General features: G+C 37.4%; 1 protein-coding gene across 1 annotated transcript in view; it reads right to left on the bottom strand.

Annotated features, from left to right (window-relative positions):
* Nucleotides 1–26,752, bottom strand: part of LOC126092753 (WD repeat-containing protein on Y chromosome-like) — a 411,016-nt gene that overhangs the window by 183,387 nt on the left and 200,877 nt on the right. The window contains exon 9 of the mRNA XM_049908479.1: nucleotides 7,135–7,392. Coding sequence (XP_049764436.1) covers nucleotides 7,135–7,392 — 258 coding nt within the window. The remainder of the gene's footprint in view (nucleotides 1–7,134; nucleotides 7,393–26,752) is intronic.

Genomic DNA, 26,752 nt, shown 5'->3' on the forward strand with positions numbered 1-26,752 from the left:
GTGGTGTTAGTGGGAAGTATCCAGATAACCCAGACGGTGTAACACTGTGCCAAGATGTGCTGGCCGTGCACCATGGCATGTTTAGCCACAGGGTGATCCTCATTACAACAAACTGCCTACATAGATCAACACCTTCCACCCATTACATGCATATATATATATATATACCTAAAAACAAAGATGATGTGACTTACCAAATGAAAGTGCTGGCAGGTCGACAGACACACAAATGAAGACAAACATACACACAAAATACACACAAAATATGTGTGGATGGATATGTGTGTGTGTGCGAGTGTATACCCATCCTTTTTTTCCCCTAAGGTAAGTCTTTCCGCTCCCGGGACTTGAATGACTCCTTACCCCCTCCCTTAAAACCCACATCCTTTCGTCTTTCCCTCACCTTCCCTCTTTCCTGATGTGGCAACAGTTTGTTGCAAAAGCTTGAATTTTGTGTGTATGTTTGTGTTCGTTTGTGTGTCTGTCGACCTGCCAGCACTTTCATTTGGTAAGTCACATCATTTTTGTTTTTAGGTATATATATATATATATATATATATATATATATATATATATATATATATATATATAAAAAGAAAGATGATGAGACCTACCCAACAAAAGCGCTGGCAGGTCGATAGACACACAAATAAACACAAACATACACACAAAACTCTAGCTTTCGCAACCAACGGTTGCCTCGTCAGGAAAGAGGGAAGGAGAAGGAAAGACAAAAGGATATGGGTTTTAAGGGAGAGGGTAAGGAGTCATTCCAATCCCGGGAGCGGAAAGACTTACCTTAGGTGGAAAAAAGGACAGGTATACACTCGCACACACACACATATCCATCCATACATACAAGACACAAGCAGACATTTTTGTATGTATGGATGGATATGTGTGTGTGTGCGAGTGTATACCTGTCCTTTTTTCCCCCTAAGGTAAGTCTTTCCGCTCCCGGGATTGGAATGACTCCTTACCCTCTCCCTTAAAACCCATATCCTTTTGTCTTTCCTTCTCCTTCCCTCTTTCCTGACGAGGCAACCGTTGGTTGCGAAAGCTAGAGTTTTGTGTGTATGTTTGTGTTTATTTGTGTGTCTATCGACCTGCCAGCGCTTTCGTTGGGTAGGTCTCATCATCTTTCTTTTTAAATGTATTTTTCCCACGTGGAATGTTTCCCTCTATTATATATATATATATATATATATATATATATATATATATATATATATATATATATAAAGAAAGATGATGAGACTTACCAAACAAAAGCGCTGGCAGGTCGATAGACACACAAACAAACACAAGCATACACACAAAATTCTAGCTTTCGCAACCAACGGTTGCCTCGTCAGGAAAGAGGGAAGAAGAAGGAAAGACAAAAGGATATGGGTTTTAAGGGAGAGGGTAAGGAGTCATTCCAATCCCGGGAGTGGAAAGACTTACCTTAGGGGGAAAAAAGGACAGGTATACACTCGCACACACACACATATCCATCCTCATATACACATACACAAGCAGACAACATAACGCAGTTGACTGCGTAGCAGTGAGGAGAGCTCCACCTACCATCCTAAGGGAGCCATGGGTCTGATGATGGTTCTGTAGAAAGAACCGAAACCGGTTACCTATATCATTAAAACATACATGAGTGATCAAGACTGAACTTTAGTCAAAATATAAGAATGGACAGTGTCTTAAAAGGAGGATATAAGACGAACATCAACAAAAGCAAAACAAGGATAATGGAATGTAGTCAAATTAAGTCAGGTGATGCTGAGGGAATTAGATTAGGAAATGAGACACTTAAAGTAGTAAAGGAGTTTTGCTATTTGGGGAGCAAAATAACTGATGATGGTCGAAGTAGAGAGGATATAAAATGTAGACTGGCAATGGCAAGGAAAGCGTTTCTGAAGAAGAGAAATTTGTTAACATCGGATATAGATTTAAGTGTCAGGAGTTCGTTTCTGAAAGTATATGTATGGAGTGTAGCCATGTATGGAAGTGAAACATGGATGATAACTAGTCTGGACAAGAAGAGAATAGAAGCTTCCAAAATGTGGTGCTACAGAGGAATGCTGAAGATTAGATGGGTTGATCACATAACTAATGAGGAGGTACTGAATAGGATTGGGGAGAAGAGGCGTTTGTGGCACAACTTGACTAGAAGAAGGGATCGGTTGGTAGGACATTTCTGAGGCATCAATGAATCACAAATTTAGTATTGGAGGGCAGCGTGGAGAGTAAAAATTGTAGAGGGAGACCAAGAGATGAATACACTAAGCAGATTCAGAAGGATGTAGGTTGCAGTAGGTACTATGAGATGAAGAAGCTCGCACAGGGTAGAGTAGTGTGGAGAGCTGCATCAAACCAGTCTCAGGACTGAAGACCACAACAACAACACAACAACAACAACCTTCCTGCCAACCAATTTTTAGCTCTGAAACTTTATTAGTAAGTTGTTCCATTTGATCTTGTACCCTGTCCATTTTACTATTTTTTAGTTTTCAAGTCGTTTGATTTTCCTTGTAGTAAAGTAAATTTGTTATCATTATCTGTTCTTATTTCAGTAAGTAGATCATTAACTGCATTCAATTTGCTATTATTATCTGTCTTCATTTCTTCTAGTTTTGCCAAAATTAAGTGTAAAATATCAGTTTTTACTGTTTCTTTGCTGACTATAATTTCCCTTGACTCAGACATGTCCTGACTGGATCCTACAGCTTTCACTTCATTTGTTAACTAGCTCACAATTCCACAAATAAATTAACTTCACATATTGTTTGTACTTATTTTTTCCTTTTCGATGTCTCTGATTATAGCTGTAAAGTCCTCATTTATTTGATCCTGTCCGTCATTATTGGTAGAACACTGTCACAGTTGATATGACTTGTTTTGTTGGGCAGAGCTCAGATCCTTTCTTTGTGTCATCAGAAATTCGTTCACACATAAATTATAAATGCAATAAAGTACTTTCCTTTCCACAAAAGACAGAACTTCATTATTAGTCAATTGATTCCAGACAACTGCACCACTTGTAATCTACGCCTACCTCCTTTGTTGTCAACTCTTTTAATAAGTTTTGAAAGGAGTAAGATTTATAATGAATTTTTTACTTATCTTCTTTTCTCATGGTTTTGAGAGGAGTAAGATTTATAATGAATTTTTTACTTATCTTCTTTTCTCATGGTTGGCTCCAGTTCTTCATGTCTAGGGGTATGATTGTTGACCAAGAAATTTTCATATTTTAGGTTCTCAGGATTCCAATTAACATAAATAATTCTGAAGAAAGCCTGCACAGATTTTTTGTTTTCATGATAATTTATTTGTTTCACATTTTATTATATCACTCTGTCTTTTGAATTTCCACATTGTCAAAACCTAAATTACACTGTCCGTCCAAAATACAAAAACACGTCCGATCACATCAGAGGTATACCCTCCACTCCACTCTGTGGTAATAACAGTATTACAAATGGCTTACAATCTTTCTTGACAAATGAATTTCTAATAGCTTATGTTATTATTTTATAAATGAATCCAGAAATAAACATAATAAACAGCACCAAATTGTGTAATTATAACAGAAATTTTATGTGTGCCAAATATTTTGGAATGTCAAATGTTTCTAAAAACATATAATTTTAACTGTACATACAGAGCTAGTATGTATCAATAGTAACAAAGAAAATAAAGTAATTTCTTTTTATAGATTTTAGCTTGAAATATAATTCATTGTGTACAAAATCATATGAATTTTCTTTAGAAAACAGCTGAGATAATACTGACCTGTTGAAAATTCGAAAATTAGTTCTGGTATTGACTACTTCTGTTGAGGAAAAGTAATGCTAGAGAAGGATGTGCCATACACATAGGAAGGGTACAGTTGTACTTGACTCTGAAAACCATGCCCTACTGCTTTTCAAACTCAGTATATATGGAATAAGTGACATTGCTTTAAAATGGTTTGAATCATGTCTCATGGAGAGGAACCAGAGAGTAATAATCACATCAAATGGAGCACATTACTTCTCAGAGAGGAAAGCTGTGCCATGAGGTGTTACTTAAGGCTCAGTCCTATAACCAATTTTATTCCTGTTTTACGTAAATGACTTGCCTCTCAATATAAATATTTATCTAACCTTGTTTACTTCTAGTACTTTCTGCCTAATTGAAAATGAAAATTCTGGCAATATGCCACAAAGTGTCATGAATACATGAACTTGGAAACATTGTTCAATCTGAACAGTTTATGGCTAAACATTTCAAAAACCCACATGATGAGTTTTAAAACCAAACAGTGAAAAACTGGAGAAATCTGTGTTACTCACAATAACAAAAAATGGAGGAACTTGACTCATTCACATTTCAAGGGATAAACTTGTACAGAAATTTCAGTATGAATTCACATGTAGAATATTTAGTGAATAAATTAAGCAGCCTTGCATTTGCCATGGAAATTTTAGACAGTGCCGCTCCTATGGACACTAGGAAAATAGCATACTCTAGCTATTTTGAATCTATTTTTAGATATGGCATTTTTTGGGGGGCTGGGGAGGGGGAGGGGGGACTTGGGAAACATTAGACGAATTTTAAATTTGCATGAAAGAATCATTTGTAACATGAACACTGCACAGCCAAGGGCATCATGTTGACCATTATTTAAAGACCTAAAAATATTAACTGTCCCCTCGTTATATATCCTTGAGCTGATTATATTCCTATGCAGTAGAAACTTTATGCTCACCTCACATCATTTAAAACTGTATGCTCAGATTCTGCAGTATATAGTCATGAAAATTCACAGAAAGTTAAAAGGTTGTGACAGAATGCATATGAAGCTGAATATTTTAAAAATCAAATTACATGATTTTATAATTGAAAGATGTTACCACTAAGTGGAAGATTCACGAAGGATGAAGTGATACCTTGAGCTGTATCCCTAAAGTTGAATTAAAATTTATGTTAGTTATTGTGGATGCAAATATTGTAAGTTTGACAAATGTTAAATATATGAGTTATGCCCCAAGGAATACTGTAAGTGTGATAAAATTTAAAACAACTGAATCGTAACTTTGGCATGTCCCTTGAACATCAGACTTATGTTCCTGAAATTTTGTACATTATGAGATGAATAAAACAAATTTCACATTTCCCCTTTGTCACATGCATGGAAAAATATGGGGGCAATTTATTACAATTTTGTTTGAAGTTTGTCTTTAACAATCATGATGTATGGGGCAATTTATTATAATTTCATTTGATGCAATATCGACAACAATTGTGATGTATGGTGCAATTCCTTACAACTCTGTTTGATTCTCAAATGTAACTAAATATAAATTGATAATCTATGGGGGCATTTGTTATAATTTATCATACCAACCTGGCCCATGTCTTGTGTAATTTTTAATTATTTAATTTCCTTGTGAGGACAATATAATAAATTACAAAAAGAAGACAAACAGAAACAATGCTAAAAGAAACAAAAAGTAATGTAGCAAAATGAATAATTGGTGGTTCTTCAGTGAGAAATACCAATAATAACTACAATATTAATGTCATGATGCTGCAGCAGTTATGTCCAAAAATGAAAACTGATTCTATTGGTCATAATAATTATAGTTACTCACAACTCTGAAGTTCAGTTAGCTAATGAAACATCATTTCATATAAAATTAATTGAGTAGATACTTCAGTGTAAATCAGTTTTCAGACAAATTTCACTGATATGATAAAAGAACATTAAATACAATAATTATATCATTTCTTACCATCACTTAATGAAGCTATTAACAATATTTCATATTATTTGTAATGTCTGACATTAATACAGCTGTGGCTAATGTTGGATACAAAAAACTCCACCAGGTTATCAGAAAAGTAGCACAGTGTGTCTGAAGAAGCTATTCAAGAAGCACACACTATACCTTTCATCATCCTATTTCTGACAAAACTGAATTCCAACAATAAACTCAAAAACATGACGATCACATTCCAACCTAATTGTATGTATTAGATCTGGTCCTTCCAACTGTGGGAAAATGAATATGATTATTAACTTTCTCCTTCATAAAGATTGTCTCAAATTTAAGAACATTTATATACTGAGTGTTAGGCATATGGGTACAGTAACTGATACTTCAGTATGTACCCACTACATTGTGTTAGGTTTCTTTCTGCATTTAACAGTCTTCCCACAAAAATATCACAAAATCTACTATCTGACATTCACTGCACAGTTGCAACAGTGCCATAAAGTGGTCTATGCTTATCAGTATAGACTTACCATTTTGTATCCACATGTCCACACTTCAGTACCTTATGTGGTGCTTAGGGAAAAATGGACACGGTGTGCCTTTCCTTTAATAGCCACTTGAACAGGAGAAAAAAGGGAGAAACAGCAAGAAATGATGAGATAACTGTAGAGGAAATAGAACTAGAAACAGTTGAAATAAATGTAGTTTACAGTGCCTCATACATTAAAGGACACCCACCCACGCCCCCACACACACATACACACACACACACACACACACACACACACATACCCTCCCCCCGCCCCCCCCCACACACACACACAACACATACACACACACACACACACGGATGCAGCAGGCTTCCAATTACAAAGGTGTGGTTCACGTGGTTTATGGATTATTTGTATATAGTTTGGTGGTTCTATAAAGAAAAGAAGCCTGAAGTATTGTTATGATTATAGTGAATATTTTTGTTTAGAATTATGTATGTGATATGTTTAACTACAAGTAAGAGTTCATTTTTCCAAAATGCTGCTGGTGCAAAATTACACCAAAATTGGCAAAGAATAACTCCAAAACTGAGGGATATAGCATTGAAACTGGCAAAAAAAAATCCAACTAAATGTTTCTTCAACATTTAATGGCATTCTTTTTTTTCAAAGAGTATGTCTACTTCACAGTTTCCCAGAAGTAAACTTTTGCAAAATATGTCAGAAATTGGAGATCTAAATTTGTCTTTAATTTTATTCAATTTGTCAGTTTATCTGGCACATTGGTGTCATCCTCCCATTATTGTTAATTCATTTATTTCTTCATGGTTTCTATAGCTTATGCTAAAGCTGATACTTGTCAAAATACAAACCAGAAAGCTTACCTGTTTGTGGGATCTGCAACACTATAGCAGCTGTATGGCTGTCCTGTTTCAAGCCTCCAAAGAACAAGCTCACCACAGTAAGAGAGCGTTGCCAAAGATTCTGGTTCACGACACACCATGCATACTACATCATCAGTGTGTAAACTTTCCCAGTCCTTTCCTTTCATAGCTTTCCCCTTGTCATCAAATTCTACAATGTGCAAATTCCATCCTGTAGCCAATATTCGATTTTTAAGCCATACAAGGCTGGTTACCTCACTGAAAGACAACCATATATTTATGCTGTCAAGACTCTTTTACTTTTTCTTACTTGGATTTCCCTACAAATTACAATGTAAAACCCTTTCTACAAAAAGCAGTAAACATGCTAAGCAACTATAACTAGACTTGTTTGAAAAACTACTTATCAGGAAACAAACAAATTAGCTGTTATCAACATATTCACTTAACAGTGTAAATAGTTAAATGAGGAATATATGTTTTCTAAAAAGAGAAATTGATGTTCACAAGACAATTTACAGTATTTGTGGATCAAGTCTCCTGGTAAGCAGTAGGTATCCAAATACTTGGAAAAACTTTGGGAACTGATTCCTCAGACTAAAAAGATAAAAAATGTCATGTGAGCATATCCACACCTACATCTATATTCTGCGAATCATCTGAAATACATGGCAGAGGATACTTTTTACTGTATTTTACTTATTAACATTTCTTTCCATTTGTTTCACATATTTAATGAGAAAAAGGAGCCAGAAATCAAATCAAATGTAAGCACTATAGCGATACAGCCTTCCCCAAGACTCTCATGAAAATACTGGTACCACCGTTTATTGTATGCATCCGGGTGGCTGGGGGATGAGTCAGTGCTTCCTAGGGGGTTGTATGTGTGTCTTTATATATATCATTCTGTCCAATTTACTAAAACACTTGATATTCATTGTGAAAGCATATAGAACGTTCTGGAAGGACGTATGTTATTAGGATTGTCAGGGTATTGTTGTAATTAGCAAAATTATGTACAGGTGCTGAATTATATGTTTAATCAAGAAAGTGAAGTGTTAAGTATCTGGTGGCAAATATTAAGAGGCTGCGGAAATGTTGTCATAAGTGGCTGGTGCCACTAATTAGCTTAATTGCAGTTAACTGGTGGGTTGACACAGAGAACATCATTACCTTGAGAAACGGCTTAGAAGTTATTACCAAGCGATGTATTTTCATTTGTTATCTATTTTTATGTCCTCCTCTGTAATTAATATCCTTTTTTATTACATTTCTAATTAACTCTCAAATTGATTACATCACACAACTTTCTGATTTTCAGAATTTGAGTCCTTATTTGTACATTTTATGTATGTAGTCGGATAAAGCATGAGATTTTTACTGTCACTGAAAGTTAGTAACCAAATCCAAACTGTAATTAATTCTGTAACTAAAATAATACAAGAGACATTATTGTAATTAAAGTTCAGATTGAAGTTTTAGTTTTAAAACTACAGATAATACTAAAAAATGTATGTCATACTGTATTGTATTTTATACCTTATTTGGCTGTAACGTCAGTTTCTTTACATTTTGTAAATTTTAATTGTATCATCAAAATTGTACAGAATTAATAATGGGTTATTTTGAAATTTATTGTTAAAATTCTATATAAAGTGATGCAGTGAGATTGCAAGTGAGTTGTTGAGTTGTTGTTTTGTCAGCCAGTCAAAGAGGTCTGTGAAGTATGTCAGTCAGTGTTTTTGTTAACGTGGCAAGTATGCAGTTCAGCTGTCAATAAATTTTGTGAAGTTAGAAACTGTTATATTCTTTCATAAAATGAACTCCAGGCAATAGAAAGTTAAGTTAAATGCAACGAGCTGAGTGGAACGTTATAGTGCTCAACCAACCAACCCAGAAAAAATATTTACTTGCATGTCTGGATGAACAGATATTCTTGATGACAGACAGTTTACTGAAACTACTTCAAAATAGATTTACTAAACATGCTATGTATTGGTGACATATGATAATTTGTGCCAGACCAGGAACCCAGATTTCCCACTTATTGCAAGTAGTCGCCTTAACCATTACACAGAGTATAGCGGGGGGCACTTAGTGATGAATGTAGAAGACTATGTTACAGGGAGGTAGACAGTGTGACTGGAAGTTTGGGTTGGTCTGGAAGGCATTACAGGTAGCCTAATGGTTAAGGCAACTCCTCGAAGATTGAGTCCCAGCATGGCACAAATTTTCATATGTCACCATTAGGTTACATGAATGCCTGACACAGCTGAAGCCAAGTTCTTCACATTTTATTTCAGTACAATTTAGGTCAGCTGTCTATCATCATGAATGTCTGTTCACCCACACATGCAATTAAATACACTGCTGGAAAAAAAAATCCATTTAGAAGTTTTTCATTTACTCCAGATTTATTGTTGCAACTGTGATTATGGAGTACATGAAATTATTACATTTACAGATCAATAGCACAAGCAGTTCTGAGGTATGAGGTATTGAATTGACCCATCCAGCAACACCCACATTAGTACATGGCATAGCCTCCATGGGCAGAGTGCAGGCTCTGAGTCTGTCATTCATTTGATCATACAGGTGATGAATACTGTCCTGGGATACTTTATTCCACAACTGCTCAACCTGTTCATGTATTTCTGTATGAGTTGCTGGTTGACAAGTCACATGAGTCACTTTTTGTCCCACCATATCCCATATGTGGTCGATTGGAGACAAGTCTGGAGATTGTGCTGACCACGGAAGTTGCTTCACATCTTGCAGAGCGTATTGAGTTTCATGGGCAGTGTGTGTGTCAAAATTATCTTCATGGAACAGCACATCACCTTCCTGTTGCAGGAATGGCAAAAGGATGGGTCTAACAACATTCTGCATGTACAAAGTGTTGGTTAGCATCCCCTGCAGAAACACCAAAGGTGTAGAAGAGTTGTAGCTTATCACACCCCTGGCCATAATACTTGGGGTTTCTCCAGTGTGTCTTGGATGAATGCACTCTATGAGACAGCAATCACTAACCATATGTCACACCTGCAAATGACCATTACTTGCAAGCAAGCAGTATCTGCTTTCATCACTAATGATCTTGACATGCCGTTCCATCTTCCAAGTAATCTTCCAATGGCACCAATTGAGCTGTGCATGTTGATGCTGAGACATGGGTTGAAGATGGCTTTGAGGTGCACATGCCCATAGTCCCAAATACCAATAATCAATTCACAACAGTTCATGTTGAGATATCTGTACTCACAAGACCTCTTATCTGTGCTATGGTAGCTGTATGAACTGCAACTGCTGCCCTTAAAGTATGATGATCCTTACGTTCATCTATGCTGTGTGTATGTCTCAAACCTCACCTACAGATGTGAGAATATTCATATGTAAAAAAGGAGTGGTTTATAAACAACTAGGACAACTAAAGGAACTGAACAATGACAGAAATCGTGAAATATTAGCCATAAAATTACCATCACTCAGTGCCTATACAGATCTCATGATGAAGGCTTTAAAAACTCTTCAGTACATGGCAAACATGTTACTTCATGCTGTAGTAAAAGTAAACCATCTTCATCTGTGGCATTTCAGCACAGACTCAATAAACTACAGAGTTTGTGAGTCTTCTTTAAGTGGGAAAACACATCACATATACCACCACAGAACAAATTTGCTATTCAAAATCTATGACAGATCAATTAATAATTAACTCTAACCAACAACATTAGAAAATAGAAATAATAAATATGACAGATCAGTTAATAATTAACTCTAACCAACAACATTACAAAACAGAATATATTAATATATATATACATATACACATATTGGTGTCTGTATATGTGTGGATGGATATGTGTGTGTGTGTGCGAGTGTATACCCGTCCTTTTTTCCCCCTAAGGTAAGTCTTTCCGCTCCCGGGACTGGAATGACTCCTTACCCTCTCCCTTAAAACCCACATCCTTTCGTTTTCCCTCTCCTTCCCTCTTTCCTGATGAGGCAACAGTTTGTTGCGAAAGCTTGAATTTTGTGTGTATGTTTGTGTTCGTTTGTGTGTCTGTCGACCTGCCAGCACTTTCATTTGGTAAGTCACATCATCTTTTTTTTTAGGTATATTTTTCCTTCGTGGAATGTTTCCTTCTATTATAACTATATATATATATATATATATATATATTTAAAAAGAAAGATGATGAGACTTACCCAACAAAAGCGCTGGCAGGTCGATAGACACACAAATAAACACAAACATACACACAAAACTCTAGCTTTCGCAACCAATGGTTGCCTCGTCAGGAAAGAGGGAAGGAGAGGGAAAGACAAAAGGATTTGGGTTTTAAGGGAGAGGGTAAGGAGTCATTCCAATCCCGGGAGCGGAAAGACTTACCTTAGGGGGAAAAAAGGACAGGTATACACTCGCACACACACACATATCCATCCATACATACAAGACACAAGCAGACATTTGTAAAGGCAAAGAGTTTGAGCAGAGATGTCAGTCGGGACGGAAGTATAGATGCAAAGATGATGTTGAAAGACAGGTGAGGTATGAGCGGCGGCAGATTGAAATTAGGAATTAGCGGAGATTGAGGCCTGGCGGATAGCGAGAAGAGAGGATATGCTGAAGGGCAAGTTCCCATCTCCGGAGTTCTGACAGGTTGGTGTTAGTGGGAAGTATCCAGATAACCCGGACGGTGTAACACTGTGCCAAGATGTGTTGGCCGTGCACCAAAGCATGTTTAGCCACAGGGTGATCCTCATTACCAACAAACACTGTCTGCCTGTGTCCATTCATGCGAATGGACAGTTTGTTGCTGGTCATTCCCACATAGAACGCTTCACAGTGTAGGCAGGTCAGTTGGTAAATCACGTGGGTGCTTTCACACGTGGCTCTGCCTTTGATCGTGTACACCTTCCGGGTTACAGGACTGGAATAGGTGGTGGTGGGAGGGTGCATGGGACAGGTTTTACACCGGGGGCGGTTACAGGGGTAATATATTTTTCCCACGTGGAATGTTTCCCTCTATTATATATATATATATATATATATATATATATATATATATATATATATATATAATGGAGGGAAACATTCCGGAAAAATATATCTAAAAAGATTTAAACAACCTTTTCGGCTAGTTTTAATAACTTTTGCTTTATTTCCATTTCCATTTTTCTCACATCACCGATCATTTTTAGCCGCTTCCCACAGGTTTTAACGTCATATTTCTTCATCAGACAATTGTTAGCTTAATTTCCATAATCTGCCACCACCAAACTACTCCTTTTAATACATCCTCACGTAGTTTTTTCGAAATATTCCCATATTTCTCCACCATTTAACGTGTTTTGGCGGCAACACAACCACCTAACCTCTATGCACAGCATTATCTACCTACACAAGTTCACCACAGGATCAACATAGCCCAACTCTAACCAACCCTTTTTCGCCTTTTTTCACACCAGATCTCCATTTGCTTTCTAGTTTTACCTTTATCTCTCCCCATATATTTTTATATTTATTTTAATTTTCATTTCAGCCTCGTGTTCCTCTTTCCACCTTCTAGTACCATGTCACCCTCACAACACCTCCACAACGACCCCATTAAGTTTTATTTACATTCTCTCCGCAAACATGCCTTCGCCCTAGCCAGATTACACTCCCATATTTTATTTTCTCAGGCTTGTCTGACATTTGGCATCACCCCCAAAGGCCTCACACTTAAAGTTCCCGTCTCTGGCTGCAACCCTTCCTTCCATCAATCCCTATACCAGTTCCAAACCGAACAATCCATTGCCCTCACCCACCTAATCCTTCACCTACACATCCACTCAGCCAATCAACACACCCATCAACTCCTATCCTTAATAAAAGTCCTCAATCTTTCCTCTCCCACATCCACACCAGTTGTTCAGAGCATCCTCCTACAGGCCAACTGCAAATTAGAACAGCATGCCACCCTCCACCTTAAAAAACTATCCAATCTCCTGGTTTCTCACCTCCGGAAAGGCAACTCACTCACCCTTCACAACCTTTCCAGCAAACCTCAACCTCCTCTCATTGCACACAAACCCAGTCTCTCCCATCTACTCAATCTCCCACTTCCAGCTCCACTCCCTCCAAAACCTCAAAATTTCAATCAACACAATCTGGAACCACAACACCCCAATTCAGTAGTTAACCTTTCCTCCAAACCTCTCTCCCAATCCGAAACCTCTGTCCTATCCAAAGGCCTCACCTTCAGCCCCACTCCCAGATTCAACCAAACAGACCTTGTCAAAGATTTACTGTCCTACACCCATACTCTCTGCTGGAAATATCACTTTGCCACGAAGAAAAATGATCCTAATCCTACTCCTAATGATCCAACTCCCCGAGACACTATCCAAATTGAACCATGCCTGGAACAGTTCCGTCCTCCGTCACAGCGGGACCCACCTCCTCTTCCTCAAAATCACCCTCTCCAAACCTTCCAGGAATTTCTGACTTCCAGCCTTGCCTCTCAATCCTTCTTAAAAAACCTTAATCCTACTCTCAACATCACCACTGCTGAAGCCCAGGCTATCCGTGATCTGAAGGCTGACCAATCCTTCGTCATTCTTCCGGCGGACAAGGGTTCCACGACTGTGGTACTTGATCGTCGGGAGTATGTGGCTGAGGGACTACGTCAGCTTTCAGACAACACTACTTACAAAGTTTGCCAAGGTAATCCCATTTCTGATGTCCAGGCGGAGCTTCAAGGAATCCTCAGAACCTTAGGCCCCCTACAAAACCTTTCACCTTACTCCATCAACCTCCTGACCCCACCAACACCCCGCACCCCTACCTTCTACCTTCTTCCCAAAATTCACAAACCCAATCATCCCGGCCGTCCCTTTGTAGCTGGTTACCAAGCCCCCACAGAACGCATCTCTGCCTACGTAGATCAACACCTTCAACCCATTACATGCAGTCTCCCATCCTTCATCAAAGACCCCAACCAACTTTCTCAAATGCCTGTAATCCCTACCCAGTCTGTTACCCCCGGAAACCATCCTTGTAACCATTGATGCCACTTCCTTATACACAAATACTCCGCATGTCCAGGGCCTCGCTGCGATGGAGCACTTCCTATCACACCAATCACCTGCTGCCCTACCTAAAACCTCTTTCCTCATTACCTTAGCCAGCTTCATCCTGACCCACAACTTCTTCACTTTTGAAGGCCAGACATACCAACAATTAAAGGGAACAGCCATGGGTACCAGGATGGCCCCCTCGTATGCCAACCTATTCATGGGTCGCTTAGAGGAAGCCTTCTTGGTTACCCAGGCCTGCCAACCCATAGTTTGGTACAGATTTATTGATGACATTTTCATGATCTGGACTCACAGTGAAGAAGAACTCCAGAATTTCCTCTCCAACCTCAACTCCTTTGGTCCCATCAGATTCACCTGGTCCTACTCCAAATCCCATGCCACTTTCCTTGACGTTGACCTCCACCTGTCCAATGGCCAGCTTCACACGTCCGTCCACATCAAACCCACCAACAAGCAACAGTACCTCCATTATGACAGCTGCCACCCATTCCACATCAAATGGTCCCTTCCCTACAGCCTAGGTCTTCATGGCAAACGAATCTGCTCCAGTCCAGAATCCTTGAACCATTACACCAACAACCTGAAAACAGCTTTTGCATCCCGTAACTACCCTCCCGACCTGGTACAGAAGCAAATAACCAGAGCCACTTCCTCATCTCCTCAAACCCGGAACCTTCCACAGAAGAACCCCAAAAGTGCCCCACTTGTGACAGGATACTTTCCGGAACTGGATCAGATTCTAAATGTGGCTCTCCAGCAGGGATACGACTTCCTCAAATCCAACCCTGAAATGAGATCCATCCTTCATGAAATCCTCCCCACTCCACCAAGAGTGTCTTTCCGCTGTCCACCTAACCTCCGTAACCTCTTAGTTCATCCCTATGAAATCCCCAAACCACCTTCCCTACCCTCTGGCTCCTACCCCTGTAACCGCCCCCGGTGTAAAACCTGTCCCATGCACCCTCCCACCACCACCTATTCTAGTCCTGTAACCCGTAAGGTGTACACGATCAAAGGCAGAGCCACATGTGAAAGCACCCACGTGATTTACCAACTGACCTGCCTACACTGTGAAGCGTTCTATGTGGGAATGACCAGCAACAAACTGTCCATTCGCATGAATGGACACAGGCAGACAGTGTTTCTTGGTAATGAGGATCATCCTGTGTCTAAACATGCCTTGGTGCATGGCCAGCACATCTTGGCGCAGTGTTACACCATCCGGGTTATCTGGATACTTCCCACTAACACCAACCTGTCAGAACTCCGGAGATGGGAACTTGCCCTTCAGCATATCCTCTCTTCTCGCTATCCGCCAGGCCTCAATCTCCACTAATTTCTAATTTCAAATTGCCACCGCTCATACCTCACCTGTCTTTTAACATCATCTTTGCCTCTGTACTTCCGCCCCGACTGAAATCTCTGCCCAAACTCTTTGCCTTTACAAATGTCTGCTTGTGTCTGTGTATATGCAGATGGATATGTGTGTGTGTGCGAGTGTATACCTGTCCTTTTTTCCCCCTAAGGTAAGTCTTTCCACTCCCGGGATTGGAATGACTCCTTACCCTCTCCCTTAAAACCCAAATCCTTTCGTCTTTCCCTCTCCTTCCCTCTTTCCTGACGAGGCAACCGTTGGTTGCGAAAGCTAGAATTTTGTGTGTATGTTTGTGTTTGTTTGTGTGTCTATCGACCTGCCAGTGCTTTTGTTTGGTAAGTCTCATCATCTTTCTTTTTGAACATATTATGATATATAAATAACTTGATAACATGAATACTTAGAGAAAAATGTAAATATGAGTATAATGTAGTATGTAAATAATTTTCAGGACCTAAAAAATGGGTGAAAAATGTGTGCAACATTATTGTAGGTATTGTCACTTTGGTGTATTAAATTGTAATAAACAATACTACAAGAAAAAAGGTTTTACAGAAAAGGAAGTCAGTCCCTAATTGACTATCATGATGTCAATGAAATTTCCTGATGTCTTGGTGATTGTCATTTATGGAAGATTTTCATGTGTGTGGCCTCACCTCCATAGATGATCATCTCACTTAGTTTTCCTGGTATCAGTGGCTAGGTGAGAAGCTGGTACTTCTGTACAGTGACTGGGAATATCTTGGTGTGTTTTGGAGAAACTTCGCCCAGTTATGGCTGCAGACTTTATCCCACAGGGCAACTATAATTGTCTGCAATTTACAGGCATGAAGTGTTGTGATGGGTGACTTCTGGGAGCATAGTAGTTGTCAAAATTCACCCTCTTTTTCTCTACGGTAGCATATAACATGTCCAGGGTCTCCACAGTGGAAACATACCAACATCTGGTCCTCTGTTTTCCAAAAACATGTTCTTCTATGGGGTAGAGATGTTGAATGAACCTGCATTGTTTGGAAGCTGGCTTGTCATTTGATGGTTGCTGCTTAAATAAGCATTGACTGAGCCCATTGTCCCTGGCATATTTTAGAAGTGGGGGAGATAGTCGCCAAAGATCTATTATCCTCTTCTTCAATGTTCTCTATCATTTCCAAGTGTCTGGTGCTGACATTCATGTCCACTACCTCCTGTGTATTTGGTTCGACATTTCTAGGTGGCATGAACTGGTGTATCTCTTCCCTTCTCGGTCAGGCCTTATGCCCAGTGATAGTAGCCATGTGTGTGTGAGTTGTTGTTGTGTTAATGTGTGAGGGCTCTACTTCTGAGTAAGGATTTTGTCTGAAAGTTTAAATTTTTTATGTTCTTATCTGTGACTTAATGCCTCCTCCAGCTTGTGAGTGATAAACTGTCCTTTCCACACTGTTGTTATTTCCTTATCAACTGGTGTGTGAGAGAGGTGAGGTCATGGTAGTTTTCCACAACTGCCATAGGTACCAGAGTCAGGAATTGGTTATATATTTTTTTTCTGCTTGCATTAGCATGCTTGGCAAATTCTGCCATTGTTGTGATATACTGTACTAGAAGAGCTCAGTACATGTCTTCTCTCACTCCTTTCATCAAGTGCAAGATTTCATCAGCTTCTGTCATATTTGGACTCACAGTGTAGTGTAGGTTCAGAACTCTCAGGACGTAAAACTGTTCTGTTTCCTCATGACACTGGTCCCTGTACTTAAATTTCTCTTCATTAAGTAGACTTGATGTACAGTGTCACCAAATATTTTCTTCAGTTCAGTCTGGAATTTATCCCATCTATTGAGTTTCTATTCATTGTTTTCAAACTGTTGCTGGGCTGTGGCATCTAAGTAGAAGTACACATTTTCCAAACACATTGTCATCCTACCTGCTGCATTTGGCAAATCAGTCAAATCCTTTCAACACATTGTCAGGTCCTGACAAACATCTCTGGAGAACATCGGTGGATGCCTGAAGTGCAGCTGAATTACTGCTCACATGGAATCCATTGCTTTCCTGAATACATACACAGTGGGAATTTATGGTATTCTGGTTCCTGTCCATAAAGGCAAAGGCTTTTACATTGCCTAGGTGTGGCCATAGTGATTTGGGAGTTTTGAAGCATCCATCATCTCTGCCAAACAATATCACATCACAACCACAACCAAGGCCAAATTTGAAAGTAGGTTTGCTGATGAGTTACAACACAAAGTGTACTCCAATTTACAGCTAAAACTGAACTGAATTCCTGCAGCTATTATGCAAACATCAAATATTGCAGAATGCTGGTATACAAAAGTCGAATATTCCAGAATATACAAACATTATAAACGTGTACAGAATATTCCAGAAATGTTAAATACTAAATAGTTAAAGTTGGTCAGGTTTGAACTGGAAAGATGTTAAAAGAAAAACCCAGCAATGCTAACCACTATGCCCCATTGCAGGAACTGCAGCTCATGGCAGTTTTGCTGTTAATCAAAGAAAAAGGGAAATAAAGTAAAAAGGACTGGTTTTGAGCAGTTTATTCACTCACAGTGTACACTGTGATGATGCCAATACAACTTCCTGACAAAATACATCCATATAGTAACAGAAGCTCACGTCCATCTCCAATGACCTTGATGTCAATGGGGCATTAAACCCTAATTTTTCTTCAGAAGCTCATCTCTCATTTGCTTTGTAGTATTACAGTGCTCGTACTCCACCACAGTATTAACATGAGCCACACAATGATACATTGTTTACCAATATGTATGACATAGTCTGTACTCAAACAAGAATGCTGCTCAAATGCCCTCTCAGATCTCAACTCTTGCTATTTATTTTGGCACCCAATAGTAGCAATTAACAGTTTCATGATTTTAGTTAATTGGTAATTTAACAATAATAACAAAAAAGAAAATATTTAAAGTTAATCAAACAACATTTTTAGGACTTATAATTCCATATGTGAAACTACTTGTATTATAGTATTTTGCTATAAAATGAGGCACCGCCTATTTGACATTGTAAGTTCATTCACACTCATTTTCCTTGAATTTCAGTACAGCAGCCACTTAATAATTATCAAACAAAAGCTAAAATTCAGCTTATCTCTATTCAGTTATAGAGTACTGGAAATCTAAAAACACCAGTGCTCTTGGAAAACTTTAGGGCACCATGTTATAGGAATAGATCTCAGAAACCAAGGAAAAATGTGCCGCATTCTAAACCCTGACATTTTTAGCTAGTAACTTTTAAAATAAGACATGGTGGCTGGTTAGTACCATTTTTCCTTCATGGCCTGTTTGGGCAGAGTTTATTTAGTTTTAGGGGTGTTTATAGCATGTTCCATTGTTTGAAACATGCTATGCTCCAGATTTCCTAGCAAAGGTCAGTATGTCAGTTTGAACCATGTGTAAAAGTAACTCAAGTAAGTGTTATACAGCTTTTGCTGTCCAAAATAATGTACAATAATAATATGTTGGACAACATTTAAAGCTCTATGAGATTGTTTGTGAATGCTGCTGTTATATATATGAAAGTTACAATGCCATGAAACTGTTATGAAATGCAGAAATCACTGTAAACTATAATTGCTTAATGCATAAAATGGCAGTTGACTCTGTAATATATTCTACATAAGGACTCATCACTATTTGATTTCACTATTGGCTAGGAAACACTGGAAATAATAACTCACAGAAAAATATCTAGAAGTTTCCATCCAAAATGATGTACAGTGGAATGACTCTACAAAACTAGTCTTATGATATGGAGGTGCTAAGCTCAGATTCACTGGCATAATCCTAAGTAATGGAACTTATCTATGAAGGAAATGGCTTACAAAACTCTCATTTGGATAACTCTTGAGTGTTTCCTATCAGTCTAGTAACCTTACAAAGTAGAATTAATGGAGAAAAATAGAGAATTACAAAGAAGAGCAGCATATTTTCTCAGAGGCTTATATAATATGTAAGGGCATTTTGGAGATGGTCATCAAACTTCTGTGGCATATGTTAAAGGAGACATACATATTGTGAACCATGGATATGACTGCTGTTAAAATTGCAAACTGTGCATTCCAAGTAGAATCAAGCAACATATTATTTCCTTCTACATACGTCTTGCAAAATTATCATGATGCGAAAGCCTGAAAATTAGAGGTCTTACAGAAACTTACTGAAAGTCATGTAAAACTGCACTAGCCTTAGAACATGGTCTCATAAATGTAGTAGTATAGGATTAGAAATAAGAGATGGAGTTTACCTACATCATTTATTGTTTACTGATGATCAAGTAGTTATAGCACAAGGTAGGGGAGGATGCTAACCATATGTGCAATCAACTAGCAGTAGCATACAAAACTTGGGGTTCGAAGATTAATTACCAAAACACAGAATACTTGAGGAGCTATACATTGAAGGAAAGAAAATCAAAAAGGTAAACACTGTCTGTTATTTGGGACCCATTTTAGAAATTGAAGGAAAATCAGTCATAAATCAAGTAGCGGACTGAAGGTCATTGGGATGCTTAACTCAGTCTTATGGAGTAAGAATGTAATGAGCAGAACTAAGAAATTAATATGCAAATCCATATTAGAGAGTGTGGTTCTGTAGGGAACGAAGAACTGGACAATTAACTTGAAGCACATTAAAAAATTACAATCTCTAGAGATGGACTTCTGGAGAGGATTGGCAAGAATCTCCAGGAAAGAAAAGATAAGGAACACCAAAATAATAAGGAGAATGGAAATAAGAGAAAGAATCTATGACATAATGGATAGGAAGAATTTACAGTGGTACAGGCATGTACAACGAACAGAGAAAGCCAGAATACCAAAACTGATACTGGAATGGGAACCGGAGGGGAGAAGAAGAAGTGGATGACCTATGACCACCTGGCTCCAAAATGTACACCACAGAGGAGAATGGGTACAGAGGAAGTGGACACACAAGATCAAAACACCTGGAGGAATATTTTGAAAATATAGTTTAAGAATGCTTATTCTTTGTATTGTAATTTTTGAGTAAAGTATTTTGCTGGAGATAAGCCTCTATAATGAGGAAAAGCTCAAATAAAAACAATTATTATTATTTATTTGTATAACATTTTTATCAAACCCCTACTCTGTTTTAGCTAAGTAATCCTTCAATGTATAAAATGTATTGCATAACAGGTACTTTTTAGCTGCCTTTTTAAATAAGTGTATTTTTGCAATTCCTTTAATCTCTTTTGGTAACTTATTGTACACTTTTATTCCCTGGTAGAAAATGCTGTTTTGAGTTTTATGTTTAGTTTTTCTTGGTAAATGTAAGTTGAGTCCATCTCTTGTTGCATGGTCATGGACAGAGCTGTTTGTGCAGTAATCACCAATGTTATTTTTGATGTGTACAACTGCCTGGTAAATGTATTCACATCGAGCAGTTAAAATCCCCAGTGTTCTGAACAGATCTTTACAATGAGCTCAACTAGTATTTTTGGTTATTATTCTTATGGCTCTTTTATGGAGTTTGAAAATTGTGTTCAAATTTTGTGCATTTGTTCCCCAAAAAAGAACTCCATAGCTAAGAATTGAGTCTACATATGAATAGTATGTAACTAAAAGACACTGCATGTTACACACTGATGATAGGATTCTAAGAGCATAACATACTGATAACATTCTGTTTGCAAGTACATTTGTGTGTTCACACCACTTCAATTAAGAATCAATATTCATTCCTTGAAATTTTGTAGTTGTTACACCATTTACAGAGGTGCCATCTACATTTAATTTAACATCGACATTTTTCCTTTTCAAACCGAAGTTCATGGCATTAGTTTTCTTCATGTTCAATGTCACTTTATTACTTATTGACCAATCAGAAACTCCCTTGAGAGTTTCATTTGCTTTCTCGGCAAGGAGTTCTCTTGTTTTCTCAGTGACTATAATATTACTGTCATCAGTGAAGAGGATTTTTTCACCATGAATAACACTACTGGGAAAGTCATTGACATATATCAGGAACAGTATTGGTCCTAATATGCTACCCTGCAGAACCCCTATATTAATGTATTCTCATTCTGATAAGTGTTTTGCTAAATGTTTAGATCTATTTGAAGTATGTGTTATCACTACTATTTGTACCATATCTGTTAGGTATGATCGAAACATTAGCTGCCCGTTTTATTCCTAATGTTTCTAATGGATTTTAATAGAATCTTGTGGTTTACTGTATCAAATACCTTAGAAAGATCAAAAAATGTGCCTGTGACACACTCATCTTTATCAAGAGCATCAAGTACAACTTTTGTGAATTCTACTATAGCTGACAGCATTTTTGCCACTTCGGAAACCAATCTGTGATTCACTTAAAAGATTGTATTTATTCAGGTAATTAATTAATCTGCCTTTCATAACTGCTTCTATTATTTTTGAGAATGCTGACAGCAGGGAAATGGGTCAGTAATTTTCTACGTCTTCTGCATTATCTTTCTTAAGCAAAAGTACAACTCTTGCCTGTTTTAACTGCTCTGGAAATGTCTCTTGATGTGAAGGATTTATTTACTATATTTACTAAGGGGTCTTGTATAATCCCTATGCATTTTTTCAGTACACACATTGGTACTTCATCTAAGCCTACTGACATTTTATTTTTTAGTTTTTGAATTGTTTTACTGATTTCATTCTCTATGGTTGGAAGTAACATCATTGTATTTAGTGCAACATTATTTACAGGTGTTATATTTGTTTGGGGGAATTTTTGCTGTAACTTCTCTGCAATACTTGAAAAATGCTCATTTACATAGTTTTCTAAGTGCTGTGGATCATTTATTACTTTAACCCCTCCCTTAGCAGTATGTTACTCTGTATTTTTTTGCCTCTCCCCGTTTCCTGTTTTGTAACATCCCAGACTGCTTTGCTTTTATTCTCTGCATTATGTATTATTTTGTCATTAAATGACTTTCTTGTAGCAATCAGCACCTTCCTATAGATCTTTTTGTATCTATGATAGAAATTTAAGAATTCTGGATCATTGCGAATCTTTTTCATGGAACTGAGGTGTTTAAGTTTTTGGGAGGATTTCTTAATTCCTGCTGTTATCCATCTTTTTTTGTGGGATGTTGACAGACATACATACTTTTGGAAATGCCTTTTCAAAGTTCAATTTAAACAGTTTGGATAATTTAGAGAATTTCATATTCACATTGGTTTTCTTATACACTTCATCCCAGCTTTGTTTTTCTAGTTCCTTTGAAAAATCTTTTATTTTGATTTCTGTTAGATGTCATTTGTAGGCTTGTAGTTTGGGGAATGATTTGGTGCCTGACTTTACTGTTGTTATTTGACAGAGATGGTCTGACAGTCTGAGATCTTTTACAGCTACATCACATTTTTCCCTGTCCATATTTGTGGCCACATGGTCAATTACTGATGAAGTCATTGTGGTAACCCTTGTTGCACTATTGACCAACAGGGACATGCCAAAAGTTTGAAGGATGTTTATGAAGGTGCTGCTGGATTCATTTATGATGTTAGTGTTGATGTTGATGTCCCCACACAGAATTATTTTGATCTTTTTACTTGAGACTTTATCTAGAACTTCTATTAACTTATTGAAAAAAGTGTCCACAATACCACTGGCAGATCCATACACACACAAAATGATTAATTTCTTGGTGTTAATTCAATAGCTGATCAAACAAACATTGTTAATTCAATACTGCAGCTTACTTTGTAATATCAAAATATTTTACTAACTTGGAATTTTTCTGCTCAAATCACTGTTGTCAGGGACTCTCTTCTCAGCTACTGGAGTAAAAGAATAACAGAAATTCTAAGAGCTTGTAGGATGTTGGAAAGATAATTGAGATCTGGAACTAACTAGAAATCACAGAGGTAGTAAAACTGTTACATTGCAAGTAGGTGAAGCAGGAGCCATTTGAAATAAAGACAGTAAGTGGTACAAAGATACTCTGACTGGTGAAAAGTTATACTAATTGACTGTATCATTTTTACATATATCTTAAGTGGTATCAAATTGCCCCATGTCACATGTCGTTAGGTGTCCTGTTGAGTACTGATGCAGATTTTGAAGTGTCAAGTTATATTAAAAGATATACTAGATGCTATGTTGATACCTGCATTTTGTCTGATATTTGGTAGTATGCAGAATATGTTTTCTGGTGAACAGTATGAGTGATTCTTGCTGAAGAGTTGTCCATGCTGAGAATGCCCTCTCTGTAAGTCGGGTGCATAATAAGTTTCCTTCAGCATGGAAATTTCAACTAATGCAGCAGTGCAGTCTCTTGTCCATCATGATTTGCAAAAATGTATAAAAAGTCAGCAACCACTCAGAAAATGGATATCCTAGCATGACAAACAATGTAGTGATTCGAGACTTTCTGTGTAAATTCTCCAACCACTCAGTCTTCTACCATCTCAGACACTAGATATTCTGGGTATGAGTGTGGAATGGTAGAATCTTACCTACTGCAAGTCACATGTTTGTGTGTGCAGGTTTAAAATCAGTCACGCGAAGAAAGTAGACACGGTGGACAAACGGCACCGACAAGTACCTGTCAGGCAATCCATAGATGTATTAGTGAGTGTGTAAGGAGGAACCATGGAGTTTATACGCAGCTCTGTGTTTACTGGGTCATTGAATATTGTTATTAAAACAAAGATAGTTGAAAAAGAACTCTTGAAAACTCTTGACATAACCTTGCTATAGGCAAGACTTATTTTCTGATTTATGTTAAGAAAAGTTATGGTATCAAAGCCAACTTTCTTTTAACTGGAATTTAATTTGTTTCTGACATTTGACTGTACGAGGGACTTACAGGAAGCTATATATTTATGTTGAAAGTGAGAGTTTTATTGTGTATGAAAGTCAAATACGTTATTAACTGATGAAAAGCAGAGTTTGTATGTCTACTTATTTCATAAGTACAAAGAGTCTAAAAAAGATCTGTACCTAGCGTTATTCAATGGAGAAGAAGTCAAGAGGATTTCCAGAAGCCAGCTATCCAGTAAAGAAGAGTGGCTGCAAACTCCAAGTAGGTCACCTCATAAATAAGTGGAAGGTGGTTTGGGGGAATAAACTGAAATAAACCATATTCACATTCACACTTTAAGTCGGAAATGTTAGAATGTGGCAACATGTGTGAAAGGACTGAGAAAACAGGAATTTTAAGTCAAAAATGTGAAAAGAAGCTGTTACATGTTGTCATAGCAACCAAACATAATATGACAATGGAATGACTCCAAGAAATTGGAATATGTTCAAGTATACAAAGGAGCAAAATTTAAATTTAAAAAAGCTGATGAAATGAAAAATTCACAATGATTAAAACAGCAAAGAAGATTTCAATGTATTTGTCTAAGAAGAAGTATGCACAGAATGCTTCAACCAAGAAGATCCAGTCTGGGGAGTATACAGCACTTACACACATCACGGGGATGCAGACACAGAAACCAACATAACCCGACACCACCGGTACCAGGTGCTATTCTCCGGTGCTGACCTGCCTCCACATCCACACACCTATGCAATGCGAATTCTACACTGGGGGCACATGAAACAAAACTTGATTACTTTAGTATGAAGTTGCAGAAGATACTGTTGACTGAACTTTTATTGTGTAATTATCATATTTAAAGTTAGTTTTAAATGCTTACAAGAGCTAAGGCATTTAAAAGTATGGAAAATATACAACAGGTTGGGGAAACTCAAGACCCAGTTATGGCCATAAAAATTAGCAAAGAAGTGCCTGACTGGACTGAGTTGATAAATTTAATCAAAGCTCAGAGTTTTAAGTTAAACTCATTAAATTCTCAATTGAATGCTCAGAGTGCGACTCTGAGTAAAGAACTCGACTTAGTAAATCCTCAATTAAATACCCATAGTGAAGGTTTAAAATGCTCAGAGTGAAACTCTAAATATTCAAATGACAAATTTAGGTCTGTTTAATGCCAAAGTTGACTCTCAAAGCACAGAATTTAGTAATCTATGCGAAGGCATGAGTGCAATGCAATAAGTAATAAAGTAGAGAATTTAAAAGTAGATTTCACCAATTATATAAATCATATGTTGACTAATCTTAGTCAGAAACAGAGTATCACTTTTCAAGGTTTATTGAAAAGATTGGAATTTAACATTTAGAGCAAATGTAATAACGTAGAATCCAAACTTACTGATAAGTTAGGATCTCTTGAAAATGTTTACAATGTTAAGTATAATGCTGTGAGGCAGGGGTTGAATAACTTGAAAGAGAGTGTAGATAAGCAGAATGAATTCATAACAGTCATTCAATTGCAAATTACAGGTTTCAGTACACGGGTAGATAATGTAGAAAGAAATTTCATAGAGGAAATAGCTAACTCTGATATTATAAATATAATTAGTTTCGAGGAACAATTTGGAGAAATTATAGATCAAAAGGTTACTGAGAGAATAACATCTGGAAACATATCACCTATTCCTTCTTCCAAACTCAGTGATACCAGGAAGGGTATGGACCAATCTGTGGAGAGAATTTAAGCTTATCCAAGACAAAGTAGAAAAAAGGGTAACTTCACCTAATGTTCTATTAACTAGTGAAGCAGTGACTGATTTGCAGTGGGGAACTCATTCAGGGTTATATAGATAATTCCCTAAATTTAAGCCAGACGGAGATGTACATCCCATCCATTTCTTAAAAAGATTTAACGAAACTTTACCAAAAAATTGGTAATATTCCAAGAAGATCGAATTTACTTTGGGGTACCTTCTAGGAGAAGCCTCAGAATGGGAAACAGTAAATATTGAGAATTTTTCCTCTTGGGGAGACTTTCAGAAGAAATTTAAAGAGAAGTACTGGTCTGCCTGTGCTTGAGATCTATGGGACCCAAAATATTATAATAATACTTGGGGTAGTATAAGAAAATATTTTGATTAGCATTTAACACAAAGCAAAGTATTTAGATAAGCCAATGGAAGAAGTAGGATTAGTACGTATTTTAATTAGACGATTGCCAATCTATGCGAGAAAAGACATCTTGTGTAGTGATTGGAAAACAATAGAAGAGTTTTTGTCTTTTTTTGACATGCTTGATGCAGTGAATAAGGACCACAATGAAACCTTACACCAAAGTGAAAGCTCGATTTATAAAAGAAATAGTGGAAATAATTTTAAAGAGTA

The sequence above is a fragment of the Schistocerca cancellata genome, chromosome 7 (assembly GCF_023864275.1).
Source record: "Schistocerca cancellata isolate TAMUIC-IGC-003103 chromosome 7, iqSchCanc2.1, whole genome shotgun sequence".
Taxonomy (NCBI): domain Eukaryota; kingdom Metazoa; phylum Arthropoda; class Insecta; order Orthoptera; family Acrididae; genus Schistocerca; species Schistocerca cancellata.